Here is a 16,877-nt window from a genome sequence, read left to right on the forward strand (position 1 = left end):
AAACCATTCCTGCCAGTAACATTCCAAGAGAGAGAGAGAGATTTGTATGTATATGGAAACTCGTGTACCTTTCATCTGTTATATTATAAATGATGGTTAATGTTTCTCACATAATTTAATGAACTACAGATTTTAAAAAATATGTGTGACCTGGTGTGGTGGTACATGCTTTTACCCTCGCACTTTGGGGAGGTGGAAGTAGACCAGTCTCTTGAGTTCCAGGAGAGTTGGGACTACATAGCGAAATCTGCCTCTCTCTATCTCAAGTGTGTGTGTGTGTGTGTGTGTGTGTGTGTGTGTGTGTGTGTAAAACTCTTGAGTGCTTACTCTGTGCTCTACATTTTTTTCATGTGTCATGTGACATTTAGTCATTTAATGCAACCAACAACAATTACACAACAACCCAGTGTATAAGTTATTATCCCATTTTTAAGGCAGACATTTAGGTCAGATTTCTTACACCTTCTAAAGGGTAAAATGATACTAAGGTGCAGAGGCTGTCTTTACCCTGCTCTAAACTCTTGGTGTCCCTCTCTGCTGACAACATCTGGCACATTTAAAATTTTTTTTTTGTTTTTTTTTGTTTTTTGAAAAAAGGATGTGGTCCAGCAACATGCTTATTTAAACTTGTTCTCAAAGATAGGAATATTATAGGAAAGAAAATATATTCTAGAATATCTGATCATTTTGTTTTAATGTTATGGTATGAATATATAATTAAATTCTATATAAAACAAAGCAATCTTATAAAGTAAAAATAACCTCTCCGAGAGATTAAAATACTTTTTACAGAGTTTTCAGTTAAGAAGAGAGGGATGGTAGCTATATAAATACATATCCTGGGCATCTAATTTTGAGTGGATTGTAAAGTCTCTCAACATTTTTTCTTTTTTGGCTGCAAAACCAGAATGCACATCTGCTTATTCTCGCATTCCTGCTCAATCCAGGATTTAGAACAAAAATAATTTGACTATATTTAACAATTGGAGAAAAAATGTGTTTATAAATTGTGAACCAGAAAATGCCCCCAAAATGTCATGTGAGACCACTTTGCCATTTGTGATTCTTCGTCTATAAAGTGAAGAAAATAATAATATCTGCCTCACATAATAGATATGAAATCTAAAATAATGCACATAAGAAGCTACATCTGTACTGAGAAATTGTAAGTCAGCCAGCCCTTGCTATTCCTATCATCTGGTACTTTTCTTCTTAGCCCTTGGTATCAAGTGTAAGCCTATGTCTATTGTCTTTACCAATCCATCCCTTCCCAGGCCTCATAGAATTAAGGGGTTCCCCGAGTAGCTGCATAGGGGTATTATCTTAGTATTACCAGAACTAGTAATTGCTTTTGGCATTGTGTTTTAAAATTAACTCCCTTGGTTTTAGAGAAAAATATCAACGGTGGATGAATGAGGAAGTGGGCAGAGCTGAGAAGGCTTTGAGAAGCTCGGATTTCTGACTTTTCATTTACCTTTTTCTAGCATTACAGTTAAATGTATTGAAAAAAAGTTCTGCCGTGAGCTTTATACAAATAACTGGTTGTTCTTAACTTGACATTCCTACCTTAAGAGAGATCTGTATGGCAATTTAGATTGTAGTTAAAATATTGTTTAGAATGAATATAGTTGGGCTGGAGTGTGACCCAGTGGTAGAGCACTTTCCCAGCATGCATGAAGTCATGTTCCAGCCCCAGGGGTGGGAACCAAAGACTGCAATACATATAGTTGAATGCATGCTTTAAATATAAAATTTATTGAAATTTTACTAACTAGGCTGAATTGAAAAGTTATTCTGAAGTTTAGTTACCAGAGTTACAATAAAATTAACTTGGTGTTAATTCAGATGTTTTTATTAAAGAACAGCAAGATTCTTATTAATTAATTGTAGAATTGTGATGTTACTCCAAAAATAGTATTTTGCTCTGGAGAGATGTTTCACAGTTAAGAGCACTTATTACTCTTCCAGATGACTAAAATTCAGTTCCCAGCAGCCATGTTGGATGGCTCACAACTGCCAGGGGATCTGATACTCTGTATACCTGCACACACATGTACAACACACTCAGGCATACACACAAGTAAAAATAAAGCCTGAAAGTATTGTACTGTGTAAGGTTAATATTCTCTCTCTCTCTCTCTCTCTCTCTCTCTCTCTCTCTCTCTCTCTCTGTGTGTGTGTGTGTGTGTGTGTGTGTGTGTTGTGAAGCAATTGAATAAATCTCAGAGGCCACCTTGCCTCCTGATGATAAGAACACTGAAGTTCAGTGCTTAAGTGCTAATGCCTATAAGGGCCAATTATCAATTGTCTCTTAATTGCATTGTGACTTTTATAGTGGAAAATAATATTAGTTCAAGCTTAGAGTCTTATAAGAAAAACGTAAACTGTATCTTCAGTGAACCTTTTGCCAATTAAGCAATAATAAAATTATTTCAAAGCTGCATCTTTATTTCTTAATATCCTTTAAAGGGTATAGTTCATATTAAAATTCTACTTAGGAGCTGGTACTATTTTAGTTAAGGAAAAAAGTTCACAACTTAAAGAGTAGCTGAAGTTCACAATTTAAGAATGTAAAGTTAGTGCTTGGGATTTTGTCATCCAGCCTCTCAACTGTAGGAAAAGAGTATAAAAAGAGTACATCTTTACCTGGTGTCAAGACCCGAAACAGTTCTTCTATGGAGTCTCATACTCTTGAGGCCTTATGTCTGCTATGCTCCTGATTGGCAGCTTGGAGAGTTTGACATAATAACCTTTACTGAGTACCTCAGGAAACCATTTACTCTTTTGTAAAAGTGGTTTTTATATGCATCATAGGTAGCCTACCCTGCCTGGATTCTCTTGAGACTGGAGGTTAGATTTTGTAGACATAGCAATTCAATTTAAAATATTTTGTTTCAGAGACTGTGAGATGGGGGAGATTTTACCACTTTATAGCATTGTGTGATGGAACAGAGGCAGTTGTACCTTTACCAAGTGTTGTGTTAAAATAAAACAAAAATGGTTCTCTTCTAAGGCAGTTTTGGGGAATGGAGGATGATAAAAGTAAACTGTACTACAATCTAATACACAACAGAAACTGGTCAGTGAAACTGAATACCTCCCATTCGAACATCTAATAAAAATAAAGTTTAAGAAATTAGAAATTTGACTCAGATACTGTTCTCAGTAAATTTTGAAAGTAGGACTTAAATATTTAGTGAAAATACATCATTATGTATGACCCGAGCAGGTATTCTAAGTAGTTGTCTGTTTAACTCTTTGATATTCATTAATATTGCAATATGACATATAACCTGCATGTTTATAAAGTCAAAAAACTATGGAGGCTCATGTTAGGTACTAACAAAATAAAATTTATTATAAATACTACTTAAAACTTTTCTGTTGCTTGAAATATGAACTTGTTTAATAAATTTATGGCCCATCTCTTCCCAGAGAATGAATTCGATTACTTATGTACTAGGTTGAAGTGTTTTGAGTATATTTTTCTCTCAATGAATTTTAAAGTTCAACTCCCTGCCCCCTTCCACCCCCAGTTCTTTGTGCTTCCCTCTGTAACAGCTGGTTGAGTATCCTCCTGCCATCTATTCTTCAACACATACAGCCCACTGTTTGCAGGCTGGCCATAGTCCAAGACTTCATCTCTAGTATTCTTCTGTAGAACTCCAAACAAGACTGAAAACCCTGAAAGTCAATTATAGTATGTGTGGCAGGTCTAAGCTTAAGAAGGGGTGTAATATTCTTGCTACAACTTCATCAAAGTTTTCTTGGTAGTCCTTGTCATTGCCTTCATTCCCTAGCTTCCCATTTGTGTGTCAGTTCGTTCACATGATTTCTGCCATTCCATCCCACTGAATATGCCTGTGCTGTCTCTCTTAATGTATTAATGCATCAAACATAGTAGTAGAGGTATACTATACATCCAACGAGTGACTTGTTCTCGTATGTTGTTATCACAGCAATAATCATTTCTTGAGTATTCATTATTGTATAGCCATAATAAGACCCTTGATATATATGCCTGTGATTCTGAGATTTGTACTTCCTTTCCCATATCTATGAAAAGACTATACTTACAGATAGGTGATATGCTCAACTTTTCTGTGTATGTATAAGTCAGTGCTGTCATCTTCCTCAGTTGTTCTCCACGTTATTTTCTAAGACAAGGTCTTCCCTCACCACTTAGCTAGCCTGGGCAATTGCCTGGGTGTTTGGATGCAAACTCAGGTCCTCATGCTTGTGAAGGATGCTCCCTTTAGCAACTGGGACATCTTCCCAGCCCAGATACGTCAAACTTTCATAGTATTGTGTACTAATTCTAACACAAAGATGTTAACTTGGGGCTGCGTAATCAAATAGCAGTAGCAAAGTCGGTAAGCAGTCAAAGAGGTCAACACATTAGAACAGTGCATCCATGCACTTGGGGCGAGTCCTTCAGAGTCTCCATGTCTCTTCACATTTTGGGGGAAGCATATGTATGTATGTGCATATTTTTATGTGTTCAGTTACACATATGTGTGCAAGTTCAAGTGTATGCAGGTGTGTACATGTGCAGTGGAAATCAGTGGACAACTTTTGAGCCTTCAGCAGGCACTTTCCACCTTTGTGTTTTTAAGGCAAGGTCTTTCTCAACTAACCTGGAGTCTAGCAGCAAAATTCAGGATCTCCCTGTGTCCACCTCCTCAATGCTAGACTTACAAACATATGCTACCATGCCTGATGTTTTTGTTTTTATTTTTCTCTCATATATTATATCCTGACTGCAGTTTCCCCTCCCTCTAATCTTCCCTGTCTCTCCCCCAACTCCCTTCTCTCACATGTCCATTCCTCCTCTACTTCCCTTCCCCAAAAAAGGAACAGGCCTCCAGGAATATCCATCAAACATGTCCTAACAAGTTACAAAAGGGCTAGACACAAACCCTCATATCAAGGCTGGACAAGGCAACCCAGTAGGAAGAAAGGGGTCCCAAAAGCAGACAGAAGAGTCAGAGATACCTCCCACTCCCACTGTTGGGAGTCCTACAAGAATACCAAGCTACACAACCAAAAAGTATATACAGAGGACCTAGCTCATACCCATACAGGACCCGTGTCTGTCACTTCCATCTCTGTGAGCCCCTATGAGCCCTGCTTAGTTAATTCTGTGGGCCACATTCTTGTAGTGTGTTTGACCCCTCTGGCTCCTACAATCCTTTCTGCCCTGTAGTTGGTTGTTTTTCTTCTTACTCTTTTGACTTTACTTACTCTTTAGTCTTTGGGGGGCCCACCATCCAGCTCCTAAATAAATCACACAGAGACTTATTCTTATTTAAGAGAGCCCAGCCTTAGCTTGACTTCTTTCTAGCAGCTTTTCTTAAATTATCCAGACTACCTCTTGCCTCTGTGCTTATGTCTCTTTCTCTAGTCTATATGCCTTTCTTTACTTCTTACTCCATGGCTTGCTGTGTAACTGTGTGGCGTGCCCCTGGAGTCCTCCTCTCCTTCTTTTCTCCCTCCTACTTCCTTCCCAGATTTCTCCTCCTGTTTATTTTCTTTGCCTGCAGCCCATCTATCCTTTCTCCTGCTGTGCTATTGGCCATTCAGCTTTTTATTAGACCAGGCAGGTGTTTTAGACAGGCAAAGTAACAGAGCTTCATAGAGTTAAACAAATGCAACATGAAAGAATGCAGCATATCTTTGCATCATTAAACATGTGTTCCATAGCATAACTAATGTAACACATCTTAAAATAATGTTCCACAACACTCTTCCTCTGCTGTGGGGTTCCCCTGGCTCCACCTAGTGTTTAGTTGTGAGTATCTGCATCTTGTTCCCATCAGTTGCCGGATGATGCCCCTTTGATGTCAGTTAGACTAGACTTCAGTCTGAGTATAGCAGGATATCATTAGGAATCATTTCATTGACTTTTTTTTTTTAACCAGTCATGTTTGGTTCTATCCTGGTCTCTGGGCTGTCCAGCCTCTGGTTCCTGATCATCAGATAGCATCAGGCATGGACTCCCTTGCTCCCTTTCATAGCATGGACCTTAAGTTGAACCAGTCATTGGTTGTCCACTCCCACCATTACCCATTACCCACAGCATCTTGTAGGCAGGACAGATTGCAGGTCAGAGGTTTTGTGGCTGGGTTGATGTCCCAGTCCAACTGCTAGGAGCCTTGCCTGGTTACAAAAGATGGCTGGTTCAGGCTCCATATCCTCCAACATTACTAAGAGTCTTTGGTAGCATCCCCCTGTAGATTCCAGGGAATTTCCATTGCACTAGGTTTCTACATCACCCTGAAATGTCCCCTAATTCCAGACATCTCTCCCAGTACTCTCTCCCTCTACCCCGCACCCGATCCCCACCCATACATAGTTCACCTTTGAAATCTATTCTATTTCCTCTTCCCAGGGAAATCTATGTGCCCACCCCCGAACCCTCCTTGTTACTTAGCCTCTCTGGATCTGTGAACTATAGCATGGTTTCCTTTATTTAACAGCAAATATATCTTTATGAGTAGGTATATACCATGTTTGTCTTACCTCACTCAGGATGATCTTTTCTGGTTCCATCCATTTGCCTGCAAATTCCATGATGTTGTTCTTAACAGCTGAGTGATATCCCATTGTGTAAATGTCCCACATTTTCTTTATCCATTCTTCAGTTGAGGGACATCTAGGCTGTTTCCAGCTTCTTGCTATTATGAATAAAGCAGTAGTGGCCATAGTTTAGCAAGTGTCCTTGTAGTGAGGTGGAATTTCTTTTGGGAATATGTCCAAGAATGGTATAGTTGGGTCTTGAGGTAAGTTTATTCCCAGTTTTCTGAGGAACCTCCATATTGATTTCCATAGTGGCTGGACTAGTTTGCACTCCCACCAGTAGTGGAGGAATGCTCTCCTTGCTCCACATCCTCACTAGTATGAACTGTCACTTTGGCTAAGTTTCTTAGCCATTCTGACAGGTATAAAAAGGAATCTCAAAAATAGTTTTGATTTGCATTTCCTGATGGCTAAGGATATTTGACATTTCTTTAAGTATTTCTTTGCCCTTTGAACTGCTTATTTGTGCGCCCTCTCTGTGTGTGTGTATATATTACAGAGTACAGGTTAATTAAATATTTTAAGAATTTTTTGGAGTTGTTAGTGTGGAAAACGTGTTAATGGATGGTTTCTTCTTTAGGTGCTCTATGGTTTATACCTAAGGATCTCTACATTGTTAGAAAATATTTTTTTAATCCTAATATAACCATAATTTATTTATAATGTTTTGAAAAAATCAGTGCTAAAGGATTTATCACTTTATATGAATTTTAAAAGTTAGATCAAATGATTATTAAAAATTTAGTAGATCAACCTATCATATAATCCATAAATTATTAAAACTTAGAGATTTGGTGCTCATAAAATAGTATTATCTAAATAAATAATTAAAATAGCATTTATGGAATATATATTGTGTACAAGGAGTAGTGTTAGTAGAATTGGTTAGCTGTCATAACTGTGAAATAGGTATACTACCGCCATCCCCTCTCTAACCCTTACAGTTTGTAAGTAGTTAGATCATAGACTTAACTCACTTATACTAAGAGAATCTGTTCATTTGCATGTTCATTTGCATGATAGTTTCATCATCTTTCTGTCACAAAATCTAAATATCTATGGGAACACTTTAATTTCTACAATAGAATTGCTTAACTATGGTTAGGATAAATTATGTTACAATTTTAAATGTTTTGTTTTTAGGGTTTGGACAGAGGATCCAAGGGCCAGATTCCCACTTTCAGCAGCTTTGTCTCGACAGTTACCCAGAAGAAAGAAGCCGCTGAGAACAGAAGCTCCCCTCCCCATCTGGCTCTCCCTAACATCAGGAATGGTAATGGTCCATGTCTCTTGGCTGGAAGTTTGTTATAGTATTAAACTATTTAATATGTATTTTTGATTATTTAGCACTTTTTTGGTAAGTTTACTTATTACCCAAAAGAGAAATAAGCTATATAAATATTTATAAGAAGATACAGAATCATTACTTTTAACCTAAAAGTAATAGGTGTTAGCTAGAGTAAGAATAAAATAAAAAGTAGTGAATAGTAAATTTTGATTAGAGACCGAGAGCTATAATATAGGTAGAATATGATACACATGTAAAATATATTTTATGTATCTTTGTATAATGCATTTGAGTTAACCTTTCTACCATTGTAACAAAATACCTGAGAAAAACAGCCTAACTGAATAAGGATTTATGTTTTAGCTCATGGTTTTAGAGGTTTACTTTTGGGTTACTTGGCCCTATGTTTCAGTGCCTGTGGTGGGATAGAGCATGCAGTGGGGAGGGCATGGGAGACAGTAGTTGATTACTTTACGGCAGACTGGGCATAAGATAGACCTTTAAAAGTCATTCACCAGGGATCTACTTTCTGCCCTACCTTCTAATAGTCCCTTTAGTATAAACTCATGGTTAAATTTAATAGATTGATGAAATTCATACATGCACAATCCATTCACATCTCACTATTGCCACCACGATGCAACACATGGGCCTTTTGTTTGGGCACTTCATATTCTGAGCTTCATGACAGCATGTAAATATGTTACAAGTATTTAGTATACTGCCAATATTTAATATAGTGCCAATATTTAAGCAACAAATTATTAGAAAACATGATGGAAAGTATATGAAATATTAGAAATAAACCTAAAAAGGAAATAGGCAAAACTTGCATTAAATATGAAACTATCAAAAGACAAGAGGTTTTAATGAAGAAACTGTAGAAGCGTCATTCAGTTTATTCTACTTATTTAGTAATTTCAACAGTTCTTTGGGAAAACTTGGCAAAATAATTCCATATTTGATTTACAAGAATAAATATTCAAGAGGATGTAGGAGGACCCATGCCCTTAAATTTCCATAAATGGTACTAAATTACTCAAAAAGCATAATTAGAACAACTGGCAGACCTCTCAAAATAATAGTTAGAATTTTTAATTGTAAAAGTACTGAAAAAATATGCAAAAGACTTTTTTTAATATGCAGAAATACTTGCCAACCTAGTAATTCTACCTGTAGGAGTTCAGTCTAAGAAATAACATTGTCTATGTGCAAAGATAGAAGAGAAAGGATATACATTGTTTATAGTAAGATTTGGAACAAATTGGCTAACTAAATTACGTCAATTTGTATTGTGAATGCTGTGCTTCTATTAAAAAGAATGTGACAAGGATATAAAATAACTTGGAGAAATGCCCATAGTACTTTATAAAGTTAGAAGAAGCAAATATAAAATTAAAGATAGGTTGTGACTCTAGATTTTGTTTTTTTGTTTTTTTATTTTTTGAGACAGGGTTTTTCTGTGGAACAGCTCTAACTGTCCCAGAACTAGCTCTTGTAGACCAGGCTAGCCTCAAACTCACAGAGACCTGCCTACTTCTGCCTCCTGAGTGCTGGGGTTAAAGGCGTGCGCCACTACTGCCAGCCATTAGTGTTGGGTGGATGAAACCTTTGATGCTTTGATGCTTTGGTTTTTCTGAAGGCTTTTCATTCATCTTTTAATGGTTCCCATCAGGAGGATTAGGTATGTGTTGTTAGTGTTTCTTTATATAACTTTTTTTTTTTTGAGATGGGGTTTGTTTGTGTAGCCCTGGCTGTCCTGTAACCAGCTCTGTAGACCAGGCTAGCCCCAAACTCATGGAGATCAATGGACTAAAGGCATGTGCCGCTGCCGCCACTCAGCCTATGTAACTTATTTTATCATAGAAAATATAAATTACTTACATTTTCTTCACTGTCCCTTCCCCCGTGAAAACAAACCTTTGAAGTCTGAATGCCTGTCCATCATACTCTAGCCAAACAAAATAACTGTATCTGTGATAAATTACTCTTACAAAATTTTCTTTTTGGCAGTGCATGCTGTTAGACCTACCGTACAGTCTTAGAGGTTAGATTCATAACACTTCATTTCTTAATGTCTGCCTTTGATAGCATCTTCCTTCCTCTGATTCGTGTACACCCACACTCTAACACATATGTTCTGTCACACATGGGCCAGAAAGGTATGTGTTTTACAGTTCCACAATACAGTAGGACAAAGCATTATAGAAATAGAGAAATACAGAAATTGGACAAATTAGATGAGTTATTGAATATGATTTCTATTTAGACATATCAATTGGATAAAAACCTTTATATAATTTGGAAAGAATTTTTATTGGACCTCACAATAGTCAAGTAAAATATCATATTTGTTTTCTCTTGCTACATAAAGAATTGTCATGGTCTAATGGTTGTAAAACAGCACCCAGTTATAGCTCACAGCTCTGTTTGTCACAAGTCTGGATGGTTGTCATTCAGTTTATACTTAGAATCCTTACAGGACTGAAATCAAGACATTGGTTGGGCTGGACGCTACATAGATATTATTTTCCAAGTTCCTTCAGTTTCTGGGAAATTGTTTATTTGTGTTTGTAAGATGCAGTGCCATCGCCTTTCCTGACTCAGCCTATGGACAGACAGTTCCTGCCATGTGTCTTCCCGGTGACACCTAAGCTTGTTCTTTCAAGGTCGGCAGCAGGGTTCTTTTCTTGAATCTTTTTGTGATTCCAGTCTGTTCAGCTTTGCCTTTTGCAACCTATGGAGATGCACTTTAAGGCCACTTCTGGAGGTTTTAAATTTCACTTAAGAGGATGCAGGGATACAGTTCAGCACAGCAGAGACCTGGTGAACCTTAAGAAAACTGAAATGTGTGCTATGGAGGAGATAAGAAGTCAAAATATGGTAGATAGCAGTAACCTTCGTTTGGCCCTTTTGTTTAAATTGCTTAGCCTTTGATTCTTCATTGTCTGATTCTATTTATTCATTTCTTTTTTATTTTATGGGTATTTGTTTTATGTATAGGTGTGTCTGTGTTCCATGTGCATGCCTGTTTCTCGCTTTCTTATCTGTACAGACACCTTGATTTGTGAACTAAGCTTGTCACTTCATGTACCTACAGGTTTTTGAGTGGATTCATTGACTCTAAATATGTTCCACCTAGCCAAACTCCCACCTCTTGCCTGTTTTTCTCTAACAGGAGCTAGTCTTGTGGAATCTGGACTTAGCCCAGGCTTACTCACCTTGGAATTTTTGCTTATGTCCCTCTGAATGAATAGGTGTTTCAGCAGACTTATTAATAGAACATTCTTAGTAGAGTGTCTCCCTAGACGTCTGGCCATTCTGTCGGAACATCTCCTTAGTTCTGGTCATGTCACAGGTGCTGCAGAAAGAATTCTTCTATTGAATGAGAGTTAAACTAAGTCTTCTTTATGGAGGTATTCTTATAAGGCTTTGGTTTTTAAGAAGCTTCTCTCACTTGTCCATAAGATTATTTCTTCCAAAATTTTATTCTTAGGAGTTATCCTTTTCTTCCTTTCCTGTTATCAGGACCTATAGCCAGGTTTTCTCTTAACAGCTTGTCTGCCATCTAGTCTCCAAGGGGTGTTAGAGAAGCTGAGGAAGCCCAGCGTGGGCTCCCTAACAGCTGAGGGATCCTTTCCTCCTCTAGGTCACCTGACTGGTAAGCCTGTCAAGCTGGCTGTCCTTTGAAAAAGCTGAGCAGTGTAGGCATTTTACCTACTGTAACAGCTGCTAGAGATGATGCATCTTCAACAACAACAAAAACAGACCTAGAAGATACGTGAAGTAGGATGGAGTTGTGTGGGAATGGTACATTCTTTTTTTTACCTTTTTTGTTATTTTTCTTTCCCCCTTTTAGACTTACTTAAAACATGTTTTATAAAAAAGCACAAAACACCTTTAAAAGAAGTGAAGTAGTTCTTCCTCAGGCCTTTTGAAATATCTCTTCTTTCTTGGTATTTCAGGAAAGAGTGACTATGAACTTCTATTTACCTGGAGGCCAGTATTTTATTCTAAGCTCAGCTGATTTCATGAGTTAATTCTTGGCAGAGCCTTGGTGTGACCTGAACTCTTCAGGCTTACTTGAGAAATGCATCTTTGTCACTCTGAAATAGCTAAAAGAAAAGGTGGTCTTTACTCAGTGGTTAGGTCTGTGTGAGCGTCCTGTGGTGCTCCATGTAGGAGCATCTGAAGGGCAGACCGAAATAGCAGTGAGAGGACACCCAGCACAGGGCTTTCTGTCTGTGGAGAGCAGAGGACAAGCCACTTTAGAATTTCTATCTCGGAAGTGTCTGCAAGGCCTCAAATGTGCTGAACTCCAGGTTTCCTTTGAACATAACCGATCTTGAACTAAATCTCTACTCTCTTGCCCTAAACCTGAATAGGTGTCTTAGTTATTTTCTTTTCTTAACTATTCTTGAAGAAACATGTATCTGAAAATAATTTTGCTATATTAGCTTACTTACCTTTTTTCCTGCTCTCTGCTCCTTAAGTGTATATTTGGCGAGAGAAGGGGCTTTTGTTTTAGATCAGAATTAACCTATTAAATGTCACATTTATGTGGTTCAAAAGTAGGCTTATCTTAATCCATCCTAAAGAGAAGGTAGGAAAAACATCCCTTTAACAAGATAGTGTACTTCTTCCTCATACTCCTACCCCACAGCAGGCAGTCTCTTACAGAGCTACAGACATGCAGCTTCGAAGTCTGCCTGCCTTTCTGAATAGTTTTCCCTTTCCTGTTCTCTTTTCTAACCACCCTCCTAGCACACTGGCTTCTCCAGCGCTTTTCTTCAGTCCTCCTCTCGCCGTCCCTCCCAGCCATGTGGCTGCCTACCACTGTCCAGCCGACCTCAGATAGCTCAGCCTTTTCCTTTTCTTCTCCATTCTCCTCCTCTGAGCAGCTGCTGAGATTTATAGTTTGTCTGACCTGGAGCTTTTCTTCTAAGCGTTAATAGAATTGTTCAAGAGTTTTTTAAAAAGCTGTAAAAATAAGTGGTGTCATATGTATGTCACCATCACATTGTTCTGTCTGTCTCCTCTATTCTTTTTTTTTTTTTTTTTTTTTTTTTGGTTTTTCGAGACAGGGTTTCTCTGTAACTTTGGTGCCTGTCCTGGAACTAGCTCTTGTAGACCAGGCTGGTCTCAAACTCACAGAGATCCGCCTGCCTCTGCCTCCCAAGTGCTGGGATTAAAGGTATGCGCCACCACCGCCCGGCTTTGTCTCCTCTATTCTTTTATGTGAATGTAAACATATATATTATTTCCCAACTTCATAACTACATGTACATTGTCCATCACTTTGGGTTGTTATTTTCAGTTGCTTTACTTGAGGTATCTTTCTTGTTTTTTACAACTATATTCCATTATATTAGATGTGTACCATCATTCAGACCCCATTAAAAAATTAGTTGTGTCCACCTTTTTTTCCCAACAAAAACAATTCCACAAGAAGTGATTTTATAAAGATGCCATTTTGTTCATCTGCAAGATATTTGTAAGATATTTCTGGAAGTGGGACTGTCAGATCTGGGCATATATGTATTTCTGGTTTTTTTTTTTTTGAGTTTTTAATCCAGCTTTCTCTAGAGCCCAGCATCCATGACCCATATAGTCTGTACTTAGTGGATAATTTACTGAGTGAAGAAAGAAATAGGAAGCACTTTTTCTAGGCTGGCCTCTTTGCCCCTCATGGAGTATCAAATCCTCCTTTTCTGTAAGACAATCTACTATGAAGTATCTATGAAGTATCAATGTCATTAAAGATGAGCCTCTGCAGAAATGACTTGGAGGTCTATGATGAGGGTCTTAAACGAGCATTTCATTCATGCTTACAGTTTTACTACACTTCACTGAACTTGGTAAAAAGTCAGTCTCCAAAAACTAGTGAATGCATTGCTTTATTTGCTCTGATGGCTCAGCTTCTATGACTTATAGGCTTCCCACACACACACCTTCTTTCTTCCTCCCACCTTTAGCTTTATTTTTGCTAAATGATCAGAAAAGTACTCTTATAGATAGTGATATAAACACCACCTGTTATGACTAATCTCCTCTGGTCTTTCCCTGTTTCTGCATCGTGCCAAAACTGAAGTTGTCAAAAGTAGCACAAGACTACTGAAAGCACAAGAAGCCGAAAGACGGAACCTTCTAATTGTTCCATGATGCTTTGCCTGGTGCTTACATTGTCAGTTCACTACCTGCAACTGTCCGTCCACTCTTAACCACCTAACCCTCGTAGGCCTTTGTGTAGTGGTCATAAAATGGGCAGTTGTGGGTGGTGAGCTGTACGCTGTCTTCTGCACCTAAGTTTTATAATATAAATAATATTTAAGATGGAATTTGCCAGTATATTGGTTTTGATTGATCTTTGAAGGGTATTTTTGGTTTTGTTGGGGTGATACTATTGATACATTTACAATTTATTAGTACCTGTTTCCAAGTAGGTCTCCCTTTTGCTACTTGGCCTTATTCTTGATAGAAGATTGACCACTGTTCAATAATGAAAATAACGCAGGTTTTATATATCTTCAGGCTAGGTTGAAATCAGGCATTGTAATATACAAAGTGCCATTATAGGAAAGTTACTTTATCTCATTCTATTATTTTCCCATCTGTAAAATGAGGTAATAAAAAGCTATCCTGTGAAGTTACAAGTATACATGAAAAGAAAGCCTTTAAAACATATTCAGCTCCATGTCTTATAATGTTCAGCAAATATAAGTGATGAGTAAATTTTTATGTTTATATTGTTTGATGTCTGCCGTAGGTGCTGCAGTAGAAAGAGAAGCTTACCAAGATGCTAAGCCTTTATTTTCTGAAGGAGCAGAGAGGTTCAGCCTTCTTGGAAAAGACTGACACCTAAGTAGCTCATTCCAGTAACTTTATTCAAATGTAGACAAGGTTAATTGGGGCTAGCAAAGGTTCCAACTACCAAAGTTACCTTGTTCTTACTGCCTGAGAGAGCAGACAACCCACAGACATCTCAGTCCCTTTTGATTATGATTAGCCATAATCAAAAGTAAGAACTCCAGGTCTGCCAGAAGTATCTTAGGACAAAGGTTGTTGCAGCCAAGAGCTCTCACGTAGCACCAAACGCAGATTCTCCAGAGAAACATTTCTTCAAGGTTTAATAGTCTTAAAGCAATTTCTCGGCCTCTACTGATTAAACCAAACATAGCAAAGGCTTTGCTGAAACATTTTCTTCAAGGCTCGACACAAAGGCTTTATTATAGATTTCACTTAAAGCAGACATAAAGGCTTCATTCCATGTCACTACATGTTTACATCTGTATGTATCTGTATGGTACAGAACTGTAGAGGGGATTTTGATAGAGCAGAGTTTATTTTACCCATAGAGGACAGAAGAGGGCATCAGGTCCCCTTGAACCATCTCAGGAAGTTGGGATTGCTAGATGTGAGTGTTGGGAACCAAACCTAGGTCTTCTGCAAGAGCCCCAAGCTCTCTTTAACTGCCAAGTCATTCCTTCAGCCCCCTTTATTTGTTTAAAAGATGAGACATGAAATTCTGAGAAATAACCTGATCTGCACAAGGTCACATTTTCCATTATCTGTTTGCATTATAACAGCCACCTCAAAACTTAGCAATTGAAACAATAGCAATATTTATTTAATTCATAAATGTATAATTTGGAAGGGGATCTCTTTTTCTCCTGAGCATCATCTGAGTTGTCTTGAAGAATTAGAGACCTAGAGTCACCTAAAGGCTTGCTGAATATATTAATGTGCCTGGAGTCTTAGACTGTAGATTGGACTGGGTTTGTATGTGGCATCCTAGCTTCTGTACAGCATAATATCTGAATTACAAGACTGAATATCGCAGAATGAGAAAGCCAAACAAAACTTGCATGTCTTTTATAATGAAGTCATGACTTGTACCACATTTTATTAACAGGGATTCATTAAGACTGGCCCATATTCAAATGGATGGCAACTAGACTCCATCTTTTTTTTTAAATTTTTAAATATTATTTATTTTTACATCCAACTGCAGTTTCCCCTCTCTTTTCCAAGTCCCTTCTTCCCTCTCACCTTCCCCACTCAATCCTCTCCTTCTCCATTTCTACTCAGAAAGGGGAGGGCTTCCCATGGATATCAACAAAATATGGCATATCAAGTTGTAGTAAGACTCCCCTTGTAGTAAGGCTGAGCAAGGCGACCCAATTGGGTCTCAAAAGCCAGAGAAAGAGTCAAAGACAGCTCCTGCTCCAACTATTAGGAGTCCCACAAGAAGACTAAGCTATATAACTGTCACAAATGTGCAGAGTGCCTACGTCACCCCTATGCAGGCTCCCTGGTTATCGGTTCAGTCTCTGTGAGCTCCTGTGAGCCCAGGTTAGTTGATTCTATGAGTTTTCTTGTGATGTCCTTGACCCCTCTGGGTCTTACAATCCTTCCTCCCTCTCTTCATCAGGATTACCTAAACTCCACCTAATGTTTGGCTGTGGGTCTCTGTATCTGTTTCCATTAGTTGCTGGATGAAGCTTCTCTGATGACATTTGATCTAGGCACCAATCTTTGAGTATAGTAGAATATTGTTAAGAATCATTACATTGACTTTTTTTTCTCCAATAGTGTTGGTTCTATCTAGGTCTCTGGGTCATCCAGCCTTAGGATCTTGGCTTCAGGCAATGTTGGGTGGGCTCACTCTGTGGCATGGGTTTGAGGCTAGAACAGTCATTGCTTGGCCACAGTCTCTGCACCACCCTTATCCCAGCACATCCCATAGGCAGGACAGACTATAGGTCAAAGGTTATGGCTCACTTGGTGTCCCAGCCCCTCCACTGGATAGAGTTTGTCTTGTGATTGAAGGACTATCAAAGAACCTATGGGCATATTTTAAAACGACCACATTTGTAGATATACTGTGTAGACCTAGAAAAAGAAGATAAACTGTCCTTAAAACATGCTCTAGAGCAGGACACCGTACCTGAAATGAAGCTTTTAGGTGGCATGTACATTTTTCTTTCCTTTGCTACTTCAGCTTCTGTAT

The 16,877-nt window shown here is 38.2% G+C and overlaps 1 protein-coding gene across 4 annotated transcripts in view; it reads left to right on the plus strand.

Annotated features, from left to right (window-relative positions):
- The window catches only part of Hectd2 (HECT domain E3 ubiquitin protein ligase 2), a 60,857-nt gene that overhangs the window by 4,544 nt on the left and 39,436 nt on the right, over positions 1–16,877 (plus strand). For all 4 annotated transcript variants that reach the window (XR_007595131.1, XR_007595132.1, XM_050160568.1 and 1 more), the window contains exon 2: positions 7,723–7,852. Coding sequence is in view for 2 of the 4 variants with exons in the window: in XM_050160568.1 (XP_050016525.1) it covers positions 7,723–7,852 (130 nt within the window). In the remaining 2 variants the exon portion in view is untranslated. The remainder of the gene's footprint in view (positions 1–7,722; positions 7,853–16,877) is intronic.

This window comes from Alexandromys fortis, unplaced genomic scaffold, assembly GCF_014885135.2.
Source record: "Alexandromys fortis isolate MF-2015 unplaced genomic scaffold, M_Fortis_MF-2015_v1.1 scaffold_10, whole genome shotgun sequence".
Taxonomy (NCBI): Eukaryota; Metazoa; Chordata; class Mammalia; order Rodentia; family Cricetidae; genus Alexandromys; species Alexandromys fortis.